A 21,477-nucleotide genomic window follows, 5' to 3' on the forward strand; every position below is an offset into this window, starting at 1 on the left:
TTTTTTGGGGTTATCTGTACTTTACTTTACCATATATATTTCTGACAACTTTTACTTCACTACATTCCTAAAGAAAATTATGTACTTTTTACACCATCAATTTTCCCTGACACCCAAAAGTACTCGTTACATTTTGAATGCTTAGCAGGAAAGGAACATGGTCCAGTTCACACACTTATCAATTGAACATCCCTGCTCATCTCTACTGCCTCTGATCTGGTGGACTCACCAAGCACAAATACTTTATATGTGAATAATGTCTGAGTGTTGGAGTGTGCCCCTGGCTATCCGTAAAAAAGAAAATATATGAAAATTGTGCAGTCTGGTTTGCATAATATAACATTATTTATACTTTTACTTTTGATACTTAAGTATATTTAAAACCAAATACTTTGACTTTTACTTAAGTAGTATTTTACTGGGTTACTTTGACTTTTACTTGAGTCATTTTCTATTAAGGTATATTTTCTTTTCCTCAAGTATGACAATTGGGTACTTTTTTCACCACTGCCCACAGCTTAATCTACAGTAGCTAATGATCTCTGGTCCATGGTGACAAATTGTCTGTTTGTGAGGTAGGATTTGAACTAGCCAATGGCCAGGCCAGAGAGACCAATGAGCTGCTCCAGTCTTTCCAGTGGGATGTTGTGGTTCACAATGTGAAAGTCTGCACTGAGGTCCAGGATGATCAGGATGCCCTATATACCCTGAATCAGCATAACGATAACCTTATGCATAACCAGGCCAAAACAGTAAGCTACAGCGCTGCTCAGTAGTGTAAAGAGTTTTAAATGTTGTGCTCCACCTGAAAAATGATTTGGGGTATAGACTCCTTAACACTGCCCCAATGTAGAACTAACATGGATATGATGCAGAGATTCAGACAAGGCTTTAATGTTAATACTGGTAAGGAGGATGAGGGTGGGACATCAAAAGTGTGTGAGCAGTGTTGCTGGAACAGCCCGCTCTGGCTGATCCACCAAAAATCATTCCATCATTCTGTTTAACTGCTGAGAAAAAAAAGAAAGTGAAGGAGAGATAGATAGAGGATAGTTGATTACAAGGTCTATATATATATATATTATTTCATCTTTATTTAACCAGGTCGGCTAGTTGAGAACAAGTTCTCATTAATAATATGAAGAGAGAGGCCTCAATTATTCTGCACCACTGCAGCTCTATAATCGCAGGTTCACCCTAGAACACCTGCCTGATGATTTTGATTGACAGGTTCACTTGCACTGCACGACGCCACTAAAGTTCCGTTCTAACAGGCTATACCTAGGAAATGACGTCAGTGCGGGGAATATGGCGTCTGCAGTGTCTATGGACTCTACAGACAAACAGTATATTGATATCATGTTAAAATAACGACTAATTAAAGCCGCGGTGGAATTGTAAATGGACGATAAGGAATCTTCGGCCATGTTTTTTTATTGTCCTTTTTCTTGATCTCGGATATAAACCCGCAACACATGTCAGAAGAAGCCAGGTCTGCCTGGTCAAAGAGGGGTTGTGGGGACTTGCAGCGCCGAGGTGAGAGACACTAGCCTGCTAAGCTAGCTAGCGATAAATAATTCCACGGGATGTCGTGAGCTACAAGTCAATTCAAGCTTGCAATAAAATGTGTATTGCCGTTAGGAAGTTGGCTAGCTACATTGGCTATCATTTTGACTGTCCTGTCATGGCCTTGCGCGAAAAATAAGCAATCTGTGATTTTCCCGACTGCGCGAGCTCACTGGTTAGCTACGTTGTAACGTCAGTTTGCTAGCCAACACGATTACGTCAAAGATTAGCCTACACGGCGAATCTAATGTTTTTGAGTCAGTTAACGTTAAATGCACTAGCTATATTATCAATTATGATTTAATTCATAGGGGGGGAATTAATTTCTAGCGTTGTAGAATGTTTTTCTCTGTCTCTAGATCAGGGCAAACATAAACAGAGGAAATGTGAGCGTCCCCTCAGCCTGCTGTCAGCTAAGTTCGAGACTGGCCTCGAGGCCCCCAAAAGGTACAATCTCCATGACAACCATAACAACCATCCATTCCTACTTCTACCTGTAGCCTACATCCTCCATCCACGGCTGGTGGCCGAAAGGAGGGATCCTTTCTTCCTTAATATGGCCACCAGCCATTGATCTGACAAAGCAGGAGGGAATGGTGCAATTTTGAGTATTGGAATGGGGATCCAAGGCAGCCTGTTCTTGGAGCCTCAGTATGTGTTCTTCTCAATCAGGGAAAGTTCTGTTCAGACATCTTGTTTAACTTACTCAGTAGCTTTAGGTCTAGCCTGCGGTTTGGTTTGAATAACCTTTTTTTTATTGCTACATTTTTTGTTGTTGAGTTTCAACATACAGTTTCGATGTACAATAAAATGTTGGGTTTGTTGTCCAGGTGATTCAGAGAAGGGCGTTGTTAGTTTCTCCTGGGACACAAGGGCCACTGTCCTCTGATTGGCTCGGAATACCCCCTCTGACATGCCCGTGGCCAATCAGAGGTGAGTGTGCATTGTGTGAGAGAATGCATGCATGCATTTGTATCTGATTGTCTGTGGGTGAGTGGGTTTGCTGCTAGTGTGTGAGTGCATAATTGTCTGCTGGTGTGTTTGGGTGTACGCATGCAGCACACGTTTCTGTGTGGGTGTGTATTTTAGTGTGGGTGTCTATTTCGATGTCTGTATGAGCGCTGAGGTGTGAATGTTGAATGTTCTTGACGTCATTCTAGAGCCTTCCACTGAGACAGACTTTTACACACACACACACACACACACGTGTGTTAGAAAAAACACAGCCATGTGTTAGAAAGAGAAATACAGCATTGTGTTTTAACTGCAGTGTGATGCATCCCTTTTGAGTGACTCTTTTATTGGTCTGTGGTTGAACAGTAAAGCATTACTACCATCATATTACTAGTGTGTTATTAATCCCCTCTCCTTACTTCAGGTGTGTGTTGTCAATGGGGAGGTGTGTGTGAGCTATTAACCTCCTCTCTCCTCCTCCAGGTGTGTGATGTCGGCGGGGGAGGTGGAGATGTACCTGTCCCAGGTGCATGATGGGAGCGTGTCCTCAGGGTTTCGGGCGCTCTACGAGGAGAGACTCCTATTGGATGTCACACTGCTCATAGAGGAACACCACTTCCAGGTTAGACTGACTCACTCACTCACTCACTCACTCACTCACTCACTCACTCACTCACTCACTCACTCACTCACTCACTCACACTAATGTAATGTTATCCCCTCCTCCAGGCTCACAAAGCCCTGCTAGCGACCCAGAGTGACTACTTCCGGGTCATGTTCACAGCAGACATGAGAGAGCGAGACCAGGACAAGATCCACATGAAGGGGTTAACAGCTGCCGGCTTCGGCCACGTACTGAGGTTCATGTACTACGGTTCACTGGAGCTCAGCATGGTCACTGTGCAGGAGATACTACAGGTAACACACACACACACAACTGTCTCTTTAACCCTTTAAGCTGTGATGTATGTCCAATTCTCTTGTTCCTTCTTGCTGATGATCTGTCACTCTCTCTCTTTGTTTCCCCTCACCCTCTAGGCAGCCATGTACGTCCAGCTGACAGAGGTGGTAGAGTTCTGTTGTTCCTTCCTGCTGTCTAAGATCTGTCTGGAGAACTGTGCTGAAGTGCTGAGGCTGCTGGAGGACTTCAGTGTGGGGGTGGAGGGTGTGCAGGAGCAGCTTGACAACTTCCTGCTGGAGAACTTTGTTCCTCTGATGAGCAGACCTGACTTCCTGTCCTACCTCAGCCTTGAGAGACTGCAGGTGGGCTGGAATAACTCTCACATATTAGTTGTGTGTGTACCCAAAAAGTGATGCTCTTTATAACAGGTGATATATTCTTATTAACTGTGTGTGTGTGTGTGTGTGTGTCAGGCGTACCTGGACAGTGATGCCCTGAGTCGCTTCCCGGAGATAGAGCTTTATGAGTCTGTCCAGGCCTGGCTACGACACGACCGCCGCCGCTGGAGACACACAGACGCTGTCGTCCAGTCTCTACGCTTCTGTCTGATGACTGCTGCTAACGTCTTCGAGAAGGTAAGACACACACACAAGATGAGACACATGGTTCCCATGTGTGCAACCTGCTCTCTATGACATCACCTCTTACTAATTCTTCTTTGTCTCCCTCCCCTCCCTCAGGTGAAGACGTCAGAGTTCTATCGTTACTCTCGACGGCTGCGTCAGGAGGTGGACCAGGCTCTCGGCTACTTCCACGACGTCAACGAGCAGCCACTGGTCGAAACGCGGTCCAACCGCATCCGCTCAGTCCGACCACAGACCGCCGTGTTCAGGGGCATGATCGGACACAGCATGGTCAACAGCAAGATCCTACTGCTGCACAAACCCAAGGTAAGATCCTACTGCTGCACAAACCCAAGGTAAGATCCTACTGCTGCACAGACCCAAGGTAAGATCCTACTGCTGCACAGACCCAAGGTAAGATCCTACTGCTGCACAGACCCAAGGTAAGATCCTACTGCTGCACAGACCCAAGGTAAGATCCTACTGCTGCACAGACCCAAGGTAAGATCCAGCAGGTGTGAACAACGCTCCTGAAGTGTGGAGGATTTTGTTGCAGCCATTCTCTAATACAGGGGTTCCCAACCTTTTTTTTTCCCAGGGCGCCCTTTCTCCCATTTGAAAATCTTTTGTTTATTGAGGTCGCCTATATTAAATACACCACCAGCTTGATAAAAGGCCACTCTAAAATGTGCAGTTGTTCCACACAACACAATGCTCTCAAGTTGTCTCAAGTTGTGGGAGCATGCAATTGGCATGCTGACTGCACGAATGTTACCCTAGTGCTGTTGCCAGATAATTTAATGTTAATTTCTCTACCATAAGCCGTCTCCAACGTTGTTTTAGAGAATTTGGCAGTATGTCCTACCGGCCTTACAACAGCAGACCACGTGTAACCACGCCAGCCCAGGACCTCCACATCCGGCGGCTTCACCAGCGAGATCGTCTGAGATCATTGAATTAATTTAAATTGACTGATTTCTTTATATGAACTGTAAAACCGTTGAAATCATTGCATAATGCATTTATATTTTTGTTCAGTATAGTTTAACAAGACTCTTGACATCTTTTAAGTAGGCTGATATTATTAATAATAATGGATAAGGAATATGTAATTCCGCTACCAAATGTTTTCTGATCATTTATATGAACTCTCAATTTAATCATACATATTCTCTTTTGATATACATTGTATAAGATTACTTCCCAAGCAATTTTTGTTATTGTAATTTGAAATGTAATAAAAATAATAAACAAACTTCCCAAGCAAAGTCAAATTTCTTTGAATCCTCGACTTTAGAAGGTCGTAGATCAGCTTAGGAACGTCAGAGCCTAACCAAATATATGTGCATCAGAGTCACGTCTTCCTCTGGCATTTACCGCTTGTTTCCAGCCTCAAGCATCGCAAATTTAGGCATTGTTTTAGATCGGTATACTTCAGAGGGTTTAGGTTAAATGCGGAAGACGCATTTCCGTTGAATGCATTCATTTGTTTAACTGGAAGCCCCCCCCATGAAATGTTGCTGCCCCTAGGTTGGGAACCCCTGGTGTAATATGTGAAGTGTAATGTCTGTATGACCTGTCTGTAGGTGTGGTGGGAGTTGGAAGGTCCCCAGGTCCCTCTCCGTCCAGATTGCTTGGCCATCGTCAACAACTTTGCCTTCCTGTTGGGTGGGGAGGAGCTAGGGCCTGACGGGGAGTTCCACGCCTCCTCTAAAGTCTACCGTTACGACCCCCGCCAGAACTCCTGGTTACGCATGGCCGACATGTCTGTACCCAGGTCTGTAGTTGTCAGTACACAGGTCTTTAGTTGTCTGTACCCAGGTGGTACATGGTTTCATGTTTGTACAAGGTCTACTAGGATGTACATATTTTTTTTTTTGCAAAAATGTATTTATAAACAATTGTCTTTACTTCCAGGTCAGAGTTTGCAGTGGGGGTCATTGGTAAGTACATCTACGCTGTTGCTGGCCGGACGCGGGACGAGACGTTCTACTCCACGGAGCGCTATGACATCACGGCGGACCGCTGGGAGTTTGTGGACCCGTACCCGGTCAACAAGTACGGTCACGAGGGCACAGTCCTAAACGGTAAACTCTACATCACAGGAGGAATCACATCCTCATCCACCTCCAAACAGGTGTGTGTGTTTGACCCTGGGCGAGACGCAGGGGGAGGGGTGTGTTTAGCGGGCTCGGGGGGAGCAGGAACGACGGACACACACAGGACACGCTCAGCTCGCACCCCCATCCTCCCCAGCACACACACCAGCTGCTGGGAGAACAAGTCGAAGATGAACTACGCTCGCTGCTTCCATAAGATGATCTCCCATAACGGGAAGCTGTACGTGTTCGGGGGGGTGTGTGTGATCCTCCGGGCGTCATTCGAGTCGCAGGGCTGCCCATCCACAGAGGTCTACGACCCTGAGACAGATGAGTGGACCATCCTGGCGTCGATGCCCATCGGGCGCAGTGGGCACGGTGTGGCGGTGCTGGACAGACAGATCATGGTGCTGGGGGGCCTCTGCTATAATGGACACTACTCTGACTCCATCCTCACTTTCGACCCAGATGACAACAAGTGGAAGGAAGACGAGTATCCCAGGATGCCTTGCAAACTGGACGGGCTGCAGGTGTGCACTCTACACTTCCCTGAGTACGTCCTGGAGCACGTCCGGCGCTGCAGCTGAGGTCTGGTTCAGTTCAGACATGCTCCTTTTTAAGGTTTGGGAATGCCCCCCTTTTTAAGACAGACTTCTCCCACAGGCTCCAGACGGCAGATGTGGGCCGGGCGGTGGAGGATAGGTGTTTACAGGTGTGACACTAACGCTCTAACTACACAGAAGCTTCTCAACTAGAGACACAGAATGGACTAAGCAGTCTCAAAAACCCGATCCTAGGCAACACCATGACTATGGTCTGGTTTTAATGATGGATGCTTTTGGCATAGTGGAACTATGTCACTGCCTACGCCGAAGGGAAAATAAATATTTTGGGGATTCGCCCAGCAAATCGCGAGGCAGACATGCCAGAACATCGAGATTCAAATCCAAAGTTTGCAGGCAAAACCTTTGCAAGTGGTTTTATTTAGTTAAGTGTAAATCCATTTGAATTCCATCACTTCTTGACAGCATCCCTTTTGATTTGAACGAAACCTTCCATATACATTTGCTTAACTTATAAGCGTTCAGAAAGCGACTTTGGACCTGAATTTCAAAACATTTGAGATAAATGTGCTCAAAGTTAACCCATTTTGCATATGTGCAGTTGAAGTCTGAAGTTTACATACACCTTAGCCAAGTACATTTAAACTCCGTTTTTTTAAATGATTTTTTTTTACAATTCCTGACATTTAATCCAAGTTAAAATTCCCTGCCTTAGGTCAGTTAGGATAACCACTTTATTTTAAGAATGTGAAATGTCAGAAATGTAGTACAGTGATATATTTAAGCTTTTATTTCTTTCATCACATTCCCAGTGGGTCAGAAGTTTACATACCCTCAATTAGTATTTGGTAACATTGTCTTTAAATTGTTTAACTTGGGTCAAATGTTTCGAGTAGCCTTCCACAAACTTCCCACAATAAGTTGTATGAATTTTGGCCCATTCCTCCTGACAGAGCTGGTGTAACTGAGTCAGGTTTGTAGGCCTCCTTGCTCGCACACGCTTTTTCAGTTCTTTTTCAGTTCTGACTTGGCAAAACTATAGTTTGTTAACAAGACATTTGTGAAGTGGTTGAAAAACGAGTTTTATTGACTCCAACCTAATTGTATGTAAACTTTTGACTTCAACTGTACCTCACCATACCATGAGACACTCATATCTTCTTCATCACTGGAAAAGATAACTATTGAGATGTATATAATTTAAAGGCTTACAAACAGGGTTGTCAAGCTATTTTATCATTTCTGGGGGGAATAACTTTTCTCAATTTTAACATAAATGATCTAAAAACACGTAAACTCCTAGTCATATGTTTTAGCTTCGACCCTATTTGACATCCTCTAAGGCTTTGTGACCGCCATCTGTTGAGAACATGCTCTTGAATACAGATTGAGTGTCATGTTTGGCCTGATAAAAGTACTAAAATTAGGAAAAAATTGAAATGTCAACTTTTGAATGGTACCACAAAGATGTCCACATGTTGATTTGAATGGGAATATCTGTGTAAGTTATACTGTCAATCATCCATAGAAAACCTGTTTAAATCATAGAAATATGGATAATAAAATAGATTTGACCATTTTAAGTTGACATTCGATGGTGGGTAGACGGGCTAGTAATTTAGAAGTAAAAATGTTGTTTCAATTTCAATGGTGTACCATCTAAATTGCAGTGGTCTGTAGGGATAGGATGGACCTATGATTGAAATGACACCCACCCTGTATTTAAGAGCATGCGGTTTATCAACCGATGGTGGGCACAACAACTTCAACAACAACTTCAACATATGCGAATATAAAAACAATAGTAATTTATGATTTTTTAAAAAATAATTTTTTGAAATAAATAATTTTTTGAAATATTAAAATAGTTTGACATCACTGTAGGTAAGCTTTTAAATGATATCGAACTCAACTGTTTCTCTTTTCCAGTGAAGAAGACATGGATGTCTTATGGTATGGTGGAGTATGCACAATGGGTCAATTTTCAGCACCTTTAAAGTCAAATCTCATTTTATTACTCACATACACATTATTTAGCAGATGTTATTGTGGGTGTAGCGAAATGCTTTTTCAGGTCCAAAAAGACACTTCCTGACCACTTCTTCCATGGGCAAACATGTATGGAACTTTTTGTATAAATCGAAAGGGATTCTGTCAAAGTGGTTCAATTCAAATGTTTTTATCGTTAAGGTAGTTCATGCAAACTAGCCACTTGCAAAAGGCACTCCTTAAAAACGGCTTCCATAATTTCCATTTTGCTAGCTACTATTTAGTTGTTTTTTAAAACAGATAAAGTAGTGATGTTGACAGTGACATAGTTCCTCTTTGCCAAAAGAGTCCTGCATTGAAACTAGACCCTAGTCACTGTTGTATGAGACTAAACATGCCATAGTAATCTGTCCTACTCACGGGCAGAAAAGGTAGACTCGCTTGTGATCAGTGGTGGTGGGTAACTCAAGCTGATCATTTTCAAAATTATCTTTCTCAGAAGAAATGGAAAAATATTGAGAAAATGTTTTTCATGATTTAAGCTGGTTTATTTTGGACTGAGGTCAGTTTCATATTGTTGTAATTATTATGATTCAGTTTCAACCTACAGTCCTCTGAACCCTCTGTCTGTCTCTCCACCATGTGATGTCATGCAGTTTCTTTGTAACCCCCTCTCTGAGTCTGGGGATCTGGAGCGTGTGTGTGTGCGTGTGTGTGTGTGTGTGTGTGTGTGTATAAATGAATGAGCAGAATGAGGAAAAAAAGTATGCACACATCATACTAGTGGACATGTGAGAAAGTTAATTTTTAGTGACGTAGAGGATGATCATGGTGATGATTTAGTGCTGTCATGCTGCAGTGCTGACTACATTGCAATAACACTGTTGATCTGCTGACTGAGAGAACCATGTCAGAGGTCAGGAACAGGGCCGGCTACAGGCAATGCGGTCACTTGGGTCAAGGTTTCCCCAACTTGGTCCTGCCCCCCCTCCGGTTGCATCTTTGGGTTTTGCCATAGCACTACACAGATGATTTAAATAATCAAAGCTTGGTGATGAGTTGGTGATTTGAATCAGCTGTAGTGCTAGGGGGAAAAACTAAATGTTCACTCAGGGAGGACCTCAAGACTGAGTTTAAGAAAAGTTATATATTTTTTAGGAACTCAGTCTTTCGCAACTTACTGTTGCGAGAATAATTGAATGGTGCAAACAAGTTTCCTCTTGTTTTATCATCATTAGCTAGGTTTCCATCCAATTGGCGACAGATTTTCATATATTCTAAAATCCACGTAAAAACAATATACTGCATTTTCCCACCAGAGATGTGTTTCCATGAAATTGACTCTGCAGTTATGTTCCCATGTACCGAATACAATTAAAAAATATAGAAGTTCAATCTGTTTCCATCACATTTCAACTCTACTGATGGTTTTCTCACAAAACATGTTGCTCTATATAGCGAGTGTGCCCACTCTGGTACTGACACGTGTGCTCTAGCCAACAGCTCGCCAATACATTGCTGGTATAGCCTACATCAGGGATGGGTAACTCTAGTCCTCAGGGGCTGGACTGGTGTCACTTTCCTCATCCCTAGCCAACACAGCTGATGAAACTAATTCCATTCTAAACTGAAGATCATGATTAGTTAGTTATTGGTGTCAGATGTGTTAGCTGGGGCTGGGGAAAAAGTTTGACACCAATCAGGCCCCAGAGAACTGGAGTTTCCCATCCCTGGCCTACGTGATGAGATTATTATGGATCAAATTGTGGATTATTTGTATTTGACAAACTGCAGCCAAGCATCTATGATCATGTCACCAGAATAAGACCCTCGATTATTTATTGGAAAGGAGCATCAAGCTCATCACTGCATGTTCACCACCCTGTGAAGTTCATCATAACTTATTTCATCTGTAGCCTAATAAACTGCATGGTTTCCTGACGAGTTGTAGTGGGAGGACCACACAACATGTCATCGCGGGACTCCAAGTTTACTAAGATATGATGGTTATTATATTAATATTTGCGCATAAAAGGTTTAAACTGCATAATTCATTTTTCCCAACACAAAAAGGTCCCACCATATCTAACATATTTGGTTTTGTCGACATTTGGAAAGTTTACCGACCAATTTTCTGTTTCCATCAGGCTGTCCTGACATTTTTAATCCAACGTACCTTACACTCATAAAAAGGTTAGATTGAAATCTGGTTCGTTTTAGTCACTCAATTAGCCATGTCAGCTAATATTATTTTGATTGTAAGTCTATCCAGTCATCTAAACCTGTAGTTATCATGGCCAAATACCGACCGGGCATGTAGGGCACGTGCCCAGGGGCCTTGACCTCCAGGGGGGCACCTCTGCTCAGAGTGTCTGCAGTTATGTTTTTGTTGTTCACATAGAACAGTTTTACCTCCAATTTGCTTAGTTTAATTACTCCAGGCCACAAGGTGGCACTAGCTTGTGTCAGTTGTACCTAATGTAAGCTGACTAGCAAGCTGCGCTAATGTTGTTACTAGCAAGAATTTGAAGTAAGCCCTACAAGTCTCGCTTAGGGCCCAACCAAATCTCGCTTTGGACGCCCAAAAGGCTAGAGCCGACCCTGGTTTTTTTTGCAAGGTAGGAGTAGGGTGTTGGCCACAAATGTACTAGAAACAACTTTTGAATTAAAAAATAAATTAAAATAAAAAGTTGATACAGAAAAATAAGATGAGTTTACATTACAGATGAACTTGAAATGGACATGGCGTTCCTTACTCAATACTCCCAGTAATGCAACGCCATTAACTATTTTTGCCTTCTAATCAAGAGTTGATATCTTGAGCGTCAGTTATCTGGCTTACTTATTAATCCTACTTTGTGAAACCCTACCCTGACCTTAGTCCTGTCTGTCTCTGTCTGACTGAGCCAGTTGCAGCGAATGAACCTGCTCATCTCTATCTCATTCTTCTTTTCATGAGCAACAATGAAAAGGGCTAAAACACATTATTCTGCAGTTCTGTCTGTCAGCCTTTTTTATGTGTGTTTATCTAACACCCATCCACCACCAGGTAACTTGGTGTGATTGTGGTTTAGAATATGATGTTGATATGATTTGCATTGCAATAGGTCATGGTCTTTGATGCTTTTAGAGAGGGAGAGAGAGAGAGAGAGAGAGAGAGAGAGAGAGAGAGAGAGAGATTGTGCCACTTGTTCTGTGCTATACCTCTCCCTCTTCTCTCCTTCCTCTCCTCTATGCAACATTCTCCTGCCTACATTCATGGTTTTATTCAGTAAAACCCCCAAGTGCAGTATTTATGCAGTAGCTTACAAACATACCTTTCCCCGCACAGTCAGATAAAGTCTCAGAGCGGTTTGCGGTACTGAATAAATAGCAGGTAGACCCCCCTCACAGGTAGATGTCTCCATTTGACCGACTAATATATGTGTGTGCTGTAGGCAGTCATGTTAACAGTCTCAGTTTACACATCACAAAGGCAGGTTAGATTTAATATGGTCTTCTGTCATCATCTCCCATCTCTGTTTGTTTTGTATCAATGTATATTTTCCCATGTGAAAATTACTATCAATATTATGAAATCTAAGGCCCAGTTGGTTTCCCAGACGTAAGGCTGCTTCTGGACTGTGCAATAGATGTGCAATAGAGAATCTCCATTGAAATCGGTTTTTGGGTCCAGGAATAGTATGCGTCTGGCCAAAGGGCCCCTATTATGCCAAACTCCTGTCTTCAAACTGCTGTCTCCCTCTGCTGGTCAACATGTGTATCTACTACTCCTGCTGTTTTTATTTTGGACATGGCCTGCCTGTCTATCTGTACGTCTGTCATTGCTCAGCATTTAATCCTCATCAGCCCTCAGTCTCAGTAGGATAAAATAATAGAATATTGAGGATAAAAATACCCTGTATGATGACTATTTGACAAAAAAAAAATGAATAGATAAACAATGTATTTACTATAATCTGAGTAGACACTGCTATTTGGAACACTTTGTAATTTCTATCCAGAAATAAATGTTCATACTGTTCAGCTTTTCAGCTTTCCTTTTGTGGTTAATTTAGTGCAGGGTTTCCCAAACTCGGTCCTTGGGACTCCAAGGGCTGCACGTTTTGGTTTCTGCCCTAGCACTACACAGCTGATTTAAAGTTATCAACTAATCATCATTCTTTCGTACTTTTATTCAGCTGTGTAGTGTTAGGGCAAACAACACCTTAGGTGCCTTTAGGGTCCCGAGGACCGAGTTTGAGAAACGGTGATTTGGTGTGTTTGGGAAAGGTGTGTGTGTCGTGTATTCACCTGTGATGCTGACTATAGTGTGCCACCAGATGTCGCTGTTGAGATGCACATCGTTCTAAAATTGTAGAATCTAATGTTTTTTTCCGTTCGAGTCGCCGTACAAAAACAAAAGTCACTAGGCAGGAAACTTTGGGAAACTGGTAATGGCTCAACTTTATTCTTGTAAGATGCATTCGGTTTATTATAGACTTACACTCGTAGTTAATGACAGACTACAGTATGACAACAGTAATAATACCGTTGTAAAGCGTGATGATGGTGGTGGGGCTGAGCATTGGCTGAAACGTTAGCAAAACGTCCTCTTTTAGTCATAACTATGGCTATGACATGACTGGACGAAACAGTATTTTTTTTTTGCAGTCCTAGACTAATAGCTTTATTATTTATTTTGAGCAGAACATTCACCTTATGTTAACGTTAGTGTAATTTACTCTCAAATACCTGCCATAAATGTTCTGACTCCTGCCATACATTTACCATAAAGTAACTGTCCTCCTCACAATGTGTCTGTCTGCTGCCAGGTTCCGCTGTCTGCCGCTGTGTCAGGGGTCCTGGGTTTGATGACGGGGACTGCAGCTGTCCTGGCCGCTAGAGAGGTCAAGGAGAAACTGGCAGCTCTGAGTCACAGTATTGAAGAGGTAGCTAGTATGGTTTTCCTGTCCCTCTGTCCTGTCCAGGAACACATGTGGCAGTTATGTGAAGCAGGGGCGTGGGCCTGGGTGGACACAGGCCCACCAACTGGGGAGCCAGGCCTGCCCACATTTCTGTTGGCCCCCCAACAATGAATTTCTGGCTATGACCCAGATATGAATGGACAGATCTTATCTACTAATAATGTCTGTTTTAGTGTTTGTGTTGGCCCCCACACGGGCCTTTGCAGATTACATTTATTTGACAGGACAACGTAGTCTGCTGGATTAGTGTGTGTGTGTGTGTGTGTGTGTTTCAGCTCCCGTCCCTCTACACTACTCCAGAGCCCCAGCTCAAGTAAGTGGAGTCAGAGGCGGGGCCAGTGGAACAGGGTGTGGCCGAGCTGAGGAAATGGGCTGAGCCTTTCACTGACCAGTGTCAGGTATACCTCTTCCTCAGCGATGTATGTATCGAACCTATCATCTGGAACAAGATGTGTGTATCTAGGATATCACAAGTGGCATCTCCCTCATTATCTTGTTGAATGCTGAGATTTAAGAATGTTTGTGGTAATTGTTTGTTTTCCTGTAGGAAACGGGTCTGGTTGCCCTGGAGAAAGCAGAGGTAGGTGACAGACACTGTCTACTAAGACTAGACATACAAACACACACTAGTGGTGCACGGATCAACTGTTTGTTCACCTGCACACACCCGGCCCTAACCCGCTAATATAGAAAATGCGTTGTAGGCTACAGTCAGTGATGGCCGAACAATTTTTTTGGCTCATAATTTCCAACATTTTTGTTGGCTAGTTCTTAGTTAACTTGTCTATAATTAGATACATGAAGCTTCTCTTTTGTCATATGTTACCCGAGAAGACAAAATAAACCCTTGCTCACTAGAATAATGTCCTAAATCGGTAGAATGAATGCTTCAATATAGTTGACATCTGTAAGGTTTTCACTGTCATCTCTGCTTCTTTCGTTTAGGGACCGGGGAGAAAATGCAATAGCTAAATAAAAAAAAACGGAAAGATTTTCTGTGCAACCAGTTTGACCGGTTGTAGGGAAATAGAAAGATGTAAAAACGACCTAATATGTTTCTGATAAGATTTCAGTTCGGCTTGGATGCATATTTTGTGTTTTGAAATAAGCTATCAGCTTTTATGATTCTGATAAAGAAGGTAACCCATCTAACTGCACCTTTGCAATTCTCTCAAAATGCTGAAATGAATAAATCATATTTCAAAATGTGTCCTACATTTGGTGTATAATTTTACTGATAGAAATGCTTAATTCTGCAGGAGTTAATATTAAGGCTATGTGAGAGGTTATAGACCTACAGTCAGTGTCCAGATTTTCGTTTCCATTTAACCCTTCTGAACAGTAAAAGGCCTATTTGAAGTCCCTGTCTTGTGACTCAAATTTGTATAGCGCCTCACAATCATCACACAACATAGCTGGCACTGCTATCATCCTTTTTTACCACTTTTCCAAATCTTTCACAAACATTACTTTTCTGGCCCTCCCTTCTCCATTTCACAGCTTTTATCTTATTAAACCCAGACATTGTCCATTTTTGCCTCTGTGAATTGAATAGCTTTTTCTGCCCATTCACAAAAGCATTTGGTGATTGGTGTGTAGGATATTTGTCGCGCGTACAGTTAGGCACTAAATCTTAGGCTTACGCACTAATGCCAGATAGTCTAAAATAATGAAAGAAAAACCTCAATGTAGCCAATAGCTAGAAATTGCACAAGAATTATACCTTTATGGATTTTTAAATGTATTCTCTCTTTATTCAACCCGCATGCCACCTACCCGCCCTTCAACCACACAATATTTAATGATATTTAATATATGAATGCTTCCGCTCAGTGTTTGAGATCAATTGACACTCTTTACCATGGCACTTTGAGATTTATTTTATACTGCAAAACCCTTACGCACCACTGCACTTTGTATACCAGGTTTGGCTGGCCTTCTCTAGTCACTCGTAGACTCAGTCACTGGTATTTATTTTATTTACAAAGCCATTTTGGGTTTACTACCTTTATATTTGTGCATTTTTATTGTTCAGAAATGTGGTGGGTACTCTTCATTCGCTGGACTTTATCCTGCTAACTGTTCCAAATGTCCGAACTGAAATTGGTAAAAGGGCTTTTATTTACTCTGCGCCACCGTCTTGGAACACCTTACAAAATACTTTTAAACTGGAAGAATTTGTCCCGATTATTGTTTTTAAATCACTGATGAAGGATTTTGAGGCTGATTCCCTGACTTGTCAATGTTTTTAATTTGCTGTTTTATACTCTTGTGAATTCAATGGATTACTTGTAGTTTTTCATGTCTGTCTGTAATTTTTTGTAATGACTTGGTGCTGCCTATCTTGGCCAGGGTGCTCTTGAAAAAGAGATTTTAATCTCAATGAGCCCTTCCTGGTTAAATAAAGGTCAAATAAATACATGACCTTAAACCTGCCCTCCTCGCATATATAACTGCTGGGATGGCGGTTTATGAGTCAACCTGCGCATAACTAACACACATTGAGCTTTCTGTCCATTTTTAATTTTGGGAAAGGACATACTGAAGCATAGATTAAGGTTCTCTCTCTCCTCTCCTTGATGTCATATCCTGTGGAACAGGAAGTCTACAGGATTGTAGAGCCCACTGTGAGCACCTCCATCAGGACAGTGAGAGGTGAGGAGACACACATCATCCTGATACTTTCATTTACATGCCATATTATGGATGCATACTTAATTGTGTTCTCAGACTCTCTCTCTCACACACACACACACACACACACACAGAGACGTACGAGTTCCTCAAAGATCCTCCTCCTGACCTCTATCCCAGAGTCGGGGTGGTTGGCTTCTCTGGCTTCCTAGGCCTGTACCTGGCCAAAGGTAATGTGCACACGCACAGACATTTACAGTGCCTTCAGAAAGTATTCACACTCCTTGACTTTTTCCACGTTATGTTGTTACAAAGTGGGAATCAACTGGATTGAATTGTCTTTTTTTGTCAACGATTTACACACTACTGTAATGCCAAAGTGGAAGAAAAATTCCAACATTTGTAAAAAAAAATATATATGATGTTTTTATCTTGCTTAGATAAGAATTCAACCCCCGGAGTCAAGACATGTTAGAATCACCTTTGACAAACATTTTCAGGTCTTGCCATTGATTTTCAAGCAGATTTATGTCAAAGCTGTAACTGCCAATCAGAAAATGGGATATCAAAAAGAAAGGAGGACCAAGGCACTCTACATATAATTAATTAAAATGCCTTTATTTGTATGGCATGTTCAATAGAAACAAAGTTTTTTTTAAATCCAACGTGTTTCGGTGTATTGTGTGTAGGCCAGTGACCAAAAAAATCTAAAATCAATTTTAAATTCAGGCTTTAACATAACAAAATGTGGAAAAGGTCAAGGGGTGTGAAAACCGTACCAGTACCAGTCTCTCTAGGTTCCAGGGTGAAGAGGCTGGTGTTTCCTGTAGGGTTGATGGCTCTCAGTGCTTCCATGTTCTACCCCCAGCAGGCTGCCTTAGCCAAGGTCTGTGTATGTAGGGGGTTCAATGTTAGTGTGTGTCTTCCACCCCTTTCCCTCTCTCCCCCCAACAGGAAGGGCTGTGGTTTCCTGTAGGGAGTTCTGGCTGTGAGGTAAGCATGTGTGTGTGGGGAAGGTATGTGGTTAATAGTCTGCCCTTTCATTTTAAAGCGGTGTCCCATGCTGTTGTGTAGAAGTCTGGGATATTTTGGGTCTGTTTTATGTGGTTGTCTGAGAGACACCCAGAGAGGATACAGGTGTGTATGTATGTGTGTGCACCAACACAGCCAGATCAGACAGACAGGAAGGATGATAGAAGAGGGAGTAATTATAGAAGCAGGATAGGAAAGTGATGAGTAGACAGCAGATGAGAGTGAGGATGGAAAGCTGTGACCTCTGACTGGGGTAATGGATGTAGTTTTGTGAGTTATGATCAGTTGAAATCAAATACAATTTTTTTTTTTTTTTTGTTAACCTTTATTTAACCAGTCAAGTCAGTTAAGAACACATTTTCAATGACGGCCTGGGAAGAGTGGGTTAACTGCCTGTTCAGGGGCAGAACGTCAGATTTGTACCTTGTCAGGGGGTTTGAACTCGCAACCTTCCGGTTACTAGTCCAACGCTCTAACCACTAGGCTACGCTGCCGCCCCAGTTTTATTTGTCACGTGCGGCGAATACAACAGGTATCTTACCGTGAAATGCTTACTTACAAGCCCTTAACCAACAATGCAGTTTTAAGAAAATCCAGAAAAAAGTAAGAGATAAGAATAACAAATCATTAAAAAGCATCAGTAAATAACAATAGCGGCGCTATATACAGGGGGTACCGGTACAATGTGTCAATGTGTGAGGGGCACCAGTGTCGAGGTAATTATGGGGGGGCGGGGCAATGCAAGTAGTCTGGGTAGCCATTTGACCAGATGTTCAGGAGTCTTATGGCTTGGAGATAGAAGCTGTTTAGAAGCCTCTTGGACCTAGACTTGGTGCTCCGGTACCGTTTGCCGTGCGGTAGCAGAGAGAACAGTCTATGACTAGGGTGGCTGGAGTCTTTGACAATTTGTACGTACATATTTTTTGTCGGGATATATACATACAGTCACTGTCGGGACGACGTCCTCGATGCACTTGTTGATGAAGCCAGTGACTGATGTGGTGTACTCCTCAATGTCATCGGAAGAATCCCGGAACATGTTCCAGTCTGTGATAGAAAAACAGTCCTGTAGTTTAGCATCTGCTTCATCTGACCCACTTTTTTATAGACCGAGTGACTGGTGCTTCCTGCTTTAATTTTTGCTTGTAAGCAGGAATCAGGAGGATATAATTATGGTCAGATTTGCTAAAGGGAGGATGAGGTAGAGCTTCTCTGTGCGTCGAGTAAAGGTGGTCAAGAATTTGTTTTCCCTCTGGTTGCACATGTATCATGGTGATAGAAATTTGGTAAAACTGATTTAAGTTTCCCTGCATTAAAGTCCCCGGCCACTAGGGGCACTGCCTCTAGATGAGTGTTTTCCTGTTTGTTTATGGAGTAATACTGCTCATTGAGTGCGGTTTTAGTGCCAGCCTTGGTCTGTGGTGATATGTAGACAGCTACGAAGACACTTAATTTGTGATTTAGTGTGTATTGGGTGTTTAATGATCCATTTTGGGACAGTAGATGTGTTTATGGGCATTAGATCTGTCAGATGGTTTGTTTGATTGGTTGAGGTCAGACCTCATAGTAGGAACCCCTCTGCCCCATGTACACACACACTGTTGGCCTTTTTCTATTGCACATTTCCGTGCCTAAGTCAAAATGTGTGCGTGTGTGGTGGATCTCTTATCTCAGGTGAGCTGGTATTCTATGTATAGCTGGAGTCAGCAGGGTCGGGATGCTGGGAAGACGCTCTGGAAGGACCTGCCATTTGGCAAGGTAAGTCATCATCATGGGGGGGGTGGTGTCAAGTGCTGGTTAATTGTTTTCGTATTCTTTCTAACAAAGATATCTGCATATATTTCAGGATGTTGTGTATCCCTGGAAGTAATCTGATTCATTTAAACATTAGTTTGACAACATAGTTGTCCAAAAAAAGTGGTATCTTGGATTAAATATTACCACTACCTTTTTAAAACCATGTCTATCTTTAATTTCCCAAACACAATTCAACACAATCACAATCTCTTTTGTCTTTTAATTTTTTGAAGCACACAGGCATTTGAAGCAACACTTTGTACTTTTTTTTAACACTTTGAAGCCAGTTCCACTGCATTTTTTTTTTCATTGTTCCCCTCTAATCAGGGACTGATTTAGACTGGGACCCCAGGTGGGTGCAATTAATTATCAGGTAGAACAGGAAACCAGCAGGCTCCAGACCTTGTAGGGTAAGAGTTGAATACCCCTGCTCTAACACAATATATTAATTAGACTTTTTTGGGACCTCCCTTGCGGTCCACTTTTTCCATGTGATTTCTTCCTTCACAGACTCCATGAAATGATAACCTCTTCCTAAATATTTGGTCAAATTATTAATTTTATGTATGAGTGGCTCAACTTAACCCACTCCCTTATTTGAATTTTGGAACTAGATGTTCATATACTTTGAGGATGTTATAGCATGTCATCACACCCACTGGTACTGAGAGCCTGCTGTAACTGTTATTACCATCATCTATGCCTAAATTGGTTTTGGGTGGTTTGAACAACCAATTGATAACCAGGTTGTTGTTGTAAAAGACCATTTGTTTTCAATGACATGACCTGGATTACTAGAGGTGAAATCAACCATGTAGGTCTGTACCTGTGGATAGAATACACATTCAACACCCCTTTATACACAGCGCCTCTGTGGACTACAAACACAGGCACACACACAACACCCCCCCATACATCTGTCTCTCCTGTAACATGATACATCCCATTTCCTCCTGTTACCATCCCAACTAACCATGCCAACGGACACCCTCGACTCCTGTCAGCTGTCCTCTGACCTCAATTGAATGTTTATGTCTAGCCAAATCTTAATGCTCATAGTATTTTGTTTTGCTATTTATGTATTTATTTCCAGAGACATCACCCCCCCCCCATCAAGGATCCACTGCAGAGTGCACAGTACATACATTATTTCAAATGTTGAAGATTTATTTGAGCATTGTGTATATATTTCTTTTAAGTATTTTGTGTTTCAGATTGTTTGTTTTTGTATTGATTGTCCACCCCCAGAAATCTACTTTCTAGGAACAGAGAAATTGTCCTAATAAATTAATCTCATATCTGATTGTGAGTGTGTTATTGCTCACAAACTTACATTCTCACTGAAAGGGTAGTCTGTTCATACTCTATATGGGATATTCTGGTCATGTCTGAAGGCTTTTTTTACACGTGGAATTAGTTGTTCAAACAGGGACTGTTCCCACCCCGTAAAACTTACATAAGGAGAAAAAAGAGAGGAAGCTGTTCATCTGCAACTCCAGCCTGGCCCCACATCTTGATGTGCTTTAGCCAACTCCTCTACCAACCCTTAATGATGGGACCAGGCTAACACTCTACTGTACAAACTGAATCTGCTGTAACCCTGACCAAATGATCACTGCAGTTGTTTTGAAGTAGACTCCAGCTTCCCTCTGCAGTGAGGGTGAGCAAGTTAGTAGGGTAGGTATATTGGGGGTGGGAGTGTCTGTTGGTGTGACTTGACACTCAACCTTGATGCCGTGGGAGGTGTGACAATGCCTGTATTTGTGCAACCAAGTGATCAACACACGTGTGTGTGTACCAGAATAGAACATTGTTATAGTTTAGAAAGGGTTGGATAAAGACCCCATGGGGAGTTTTTAATCTCCCTGATGTCTTTAAAGAGATTAACCATTGGCTGAGACAGAGGTTTCAATCAGTAAACGGGCAGGTTCAAAGGTCAGCAAGGCTCACTGGAGTCTATGAAAATATTGCCTTCAAGATGAAGGATGCCGTCTCTTTCCCCCCACCCCCTCGTTCTCTCAGATGTAAATATTGTCACAATTTCCGCCGAAGTCGGTCCCCCCTTGTTCGGGCGGTCGACGTCACTGATCCATTTGTCTTCCTTCACACCTGGTTCCAATCCCATCAATTACATGAGTGGAAACAGGGTTAAATACACATGTCCTTGTTTTTGTAAGCACTTAAATAACTCAGTTTAAACCAAGTTCATTATCCTGCGCCTGACTTCCCTGCCACCAACACGCACCTGTTACAATTGTGGTCTGTGCGTGGATCCAAGTTAAGTCAATTAAGCACCGTCCTGCCCTATTTCCTACCAGCTTTCAGAGTCGATATGGAGGGTTTAGGGTAGAG

The 21,477-nt window shown here is 42.4% G+C and overlaps 1 protein-coding gene across 11 annotated transcripts; it reads left to right on the forward strand.

Annotated features, from left to right (window-relative positions):
- The first annotated feature begins 1,279 nt into the window (after nucleotides 1-1,279).
- Nucleotides 1,280-20,428, forward strand: klhl15 (kelch-like family member 15). 11 transcript variants are annotated; one of them, XM_024374462.2, is made up of 16 exons: nucleotides 1,280-1,536; nucleotides 1,926-2,013; nucleotides 3,004-3,142; nucleotides 3,250-3,438; nucleotides 3,559-3,783; nucleotides 3,895-4,056; nucleotides 4,162-4,371; nucleotides 5,631-5,821; nucleotides 5,962-6,731; nucleotides 13,510-13,626; nucleotides 13,938-14,060; nucleotides 14,210-14,242; nucleotides 16,263-16,526; nucleotides 17,251-17,289; nucleotides 19,003-19,086; nucleotides 20,219-20,428. In XM_024374462.2, exons 1-9 carry the CDS (start codon nucleotides 1,476-1,478, stop codon nucleotides 6,728-6,730), a joined length of 2,034 nt encoding a protein of 677 aa, XP_024230230.1. In that variant the 5' UTR covers nucleotides 1,280-1,475; the 3' UTR covers nucleotide 6,731; nucleotides 13,510-13,626; nucleotides 13,938-14,060; nucleotides 14,210-14,242; nucleotides 16,263-16,526; nucleotides 17,251-17,289; nucleotides 19,003-19,086; nucleotides 20,219-20,428. The 11 variants fall into 11 exon arrangements, with proteins under 11 accessions (XP_024230230.1, XP_042154818.1, XP_024230231.1 ...); XM_042298884.1 differs by having other exon boundaries at nucleotides 16,263-17,289; XM_024374463.2 differs by lacking the exons at nucleotides 19,003-19,086; nucleotides 20,219-20,428 and having other exon boundaries at nucleotides 16,263-16,317; nucleotides 16,393-17,678.
- Nucleotides 20,429-21,477: the final 1,049 nt, after the last annotated feature.

Source organism: Oncorhynchus tshawytscha, linkage group LG16 (assembly GCF_018296145.1).
Source record: "Oncorhynchus tshawytscha isolate Ot180627B linkage group LG16, Otsh_v2.0, whole genome shotgun sequence".
Classification (NCBI taxonomy): domain Eukaryota; kingdom Metazoa; phylum Chordata; class Actinopteri; order Salmoniformes; family Salmonidae; genus Oncorhynchus; species Oncorhynchus tshawytscha.

What these genes read in the sequence shown, in the direction of transcription:
- klhl15 (XM_042298884.1), top strand. Translation starts at nt 1,476, where the DNA reads ATGTCAGAAGAAGCCAGGTCTGCCTGGTCAAAGAGGGGTTGTGGGGAC. An exon ending in TGGGGACTTGCAGCGCCGAG is followed by an intron (nt 1,537 to 1,925) that starts GTGAGAGACACT and finishes CTCTGTCTCTAG; the next exon opens with ATCAGGGCAAACATAAACAG. An exon ending in TCAGCCTTGAGAGACTGCAG is followed by an intron (nt 3,784 to 3,894) that starts GTGGGCTGGAAT and finishes TGTGTGTGTCAG; the next exon opens with GCGTACCTGGACAGTGATGC.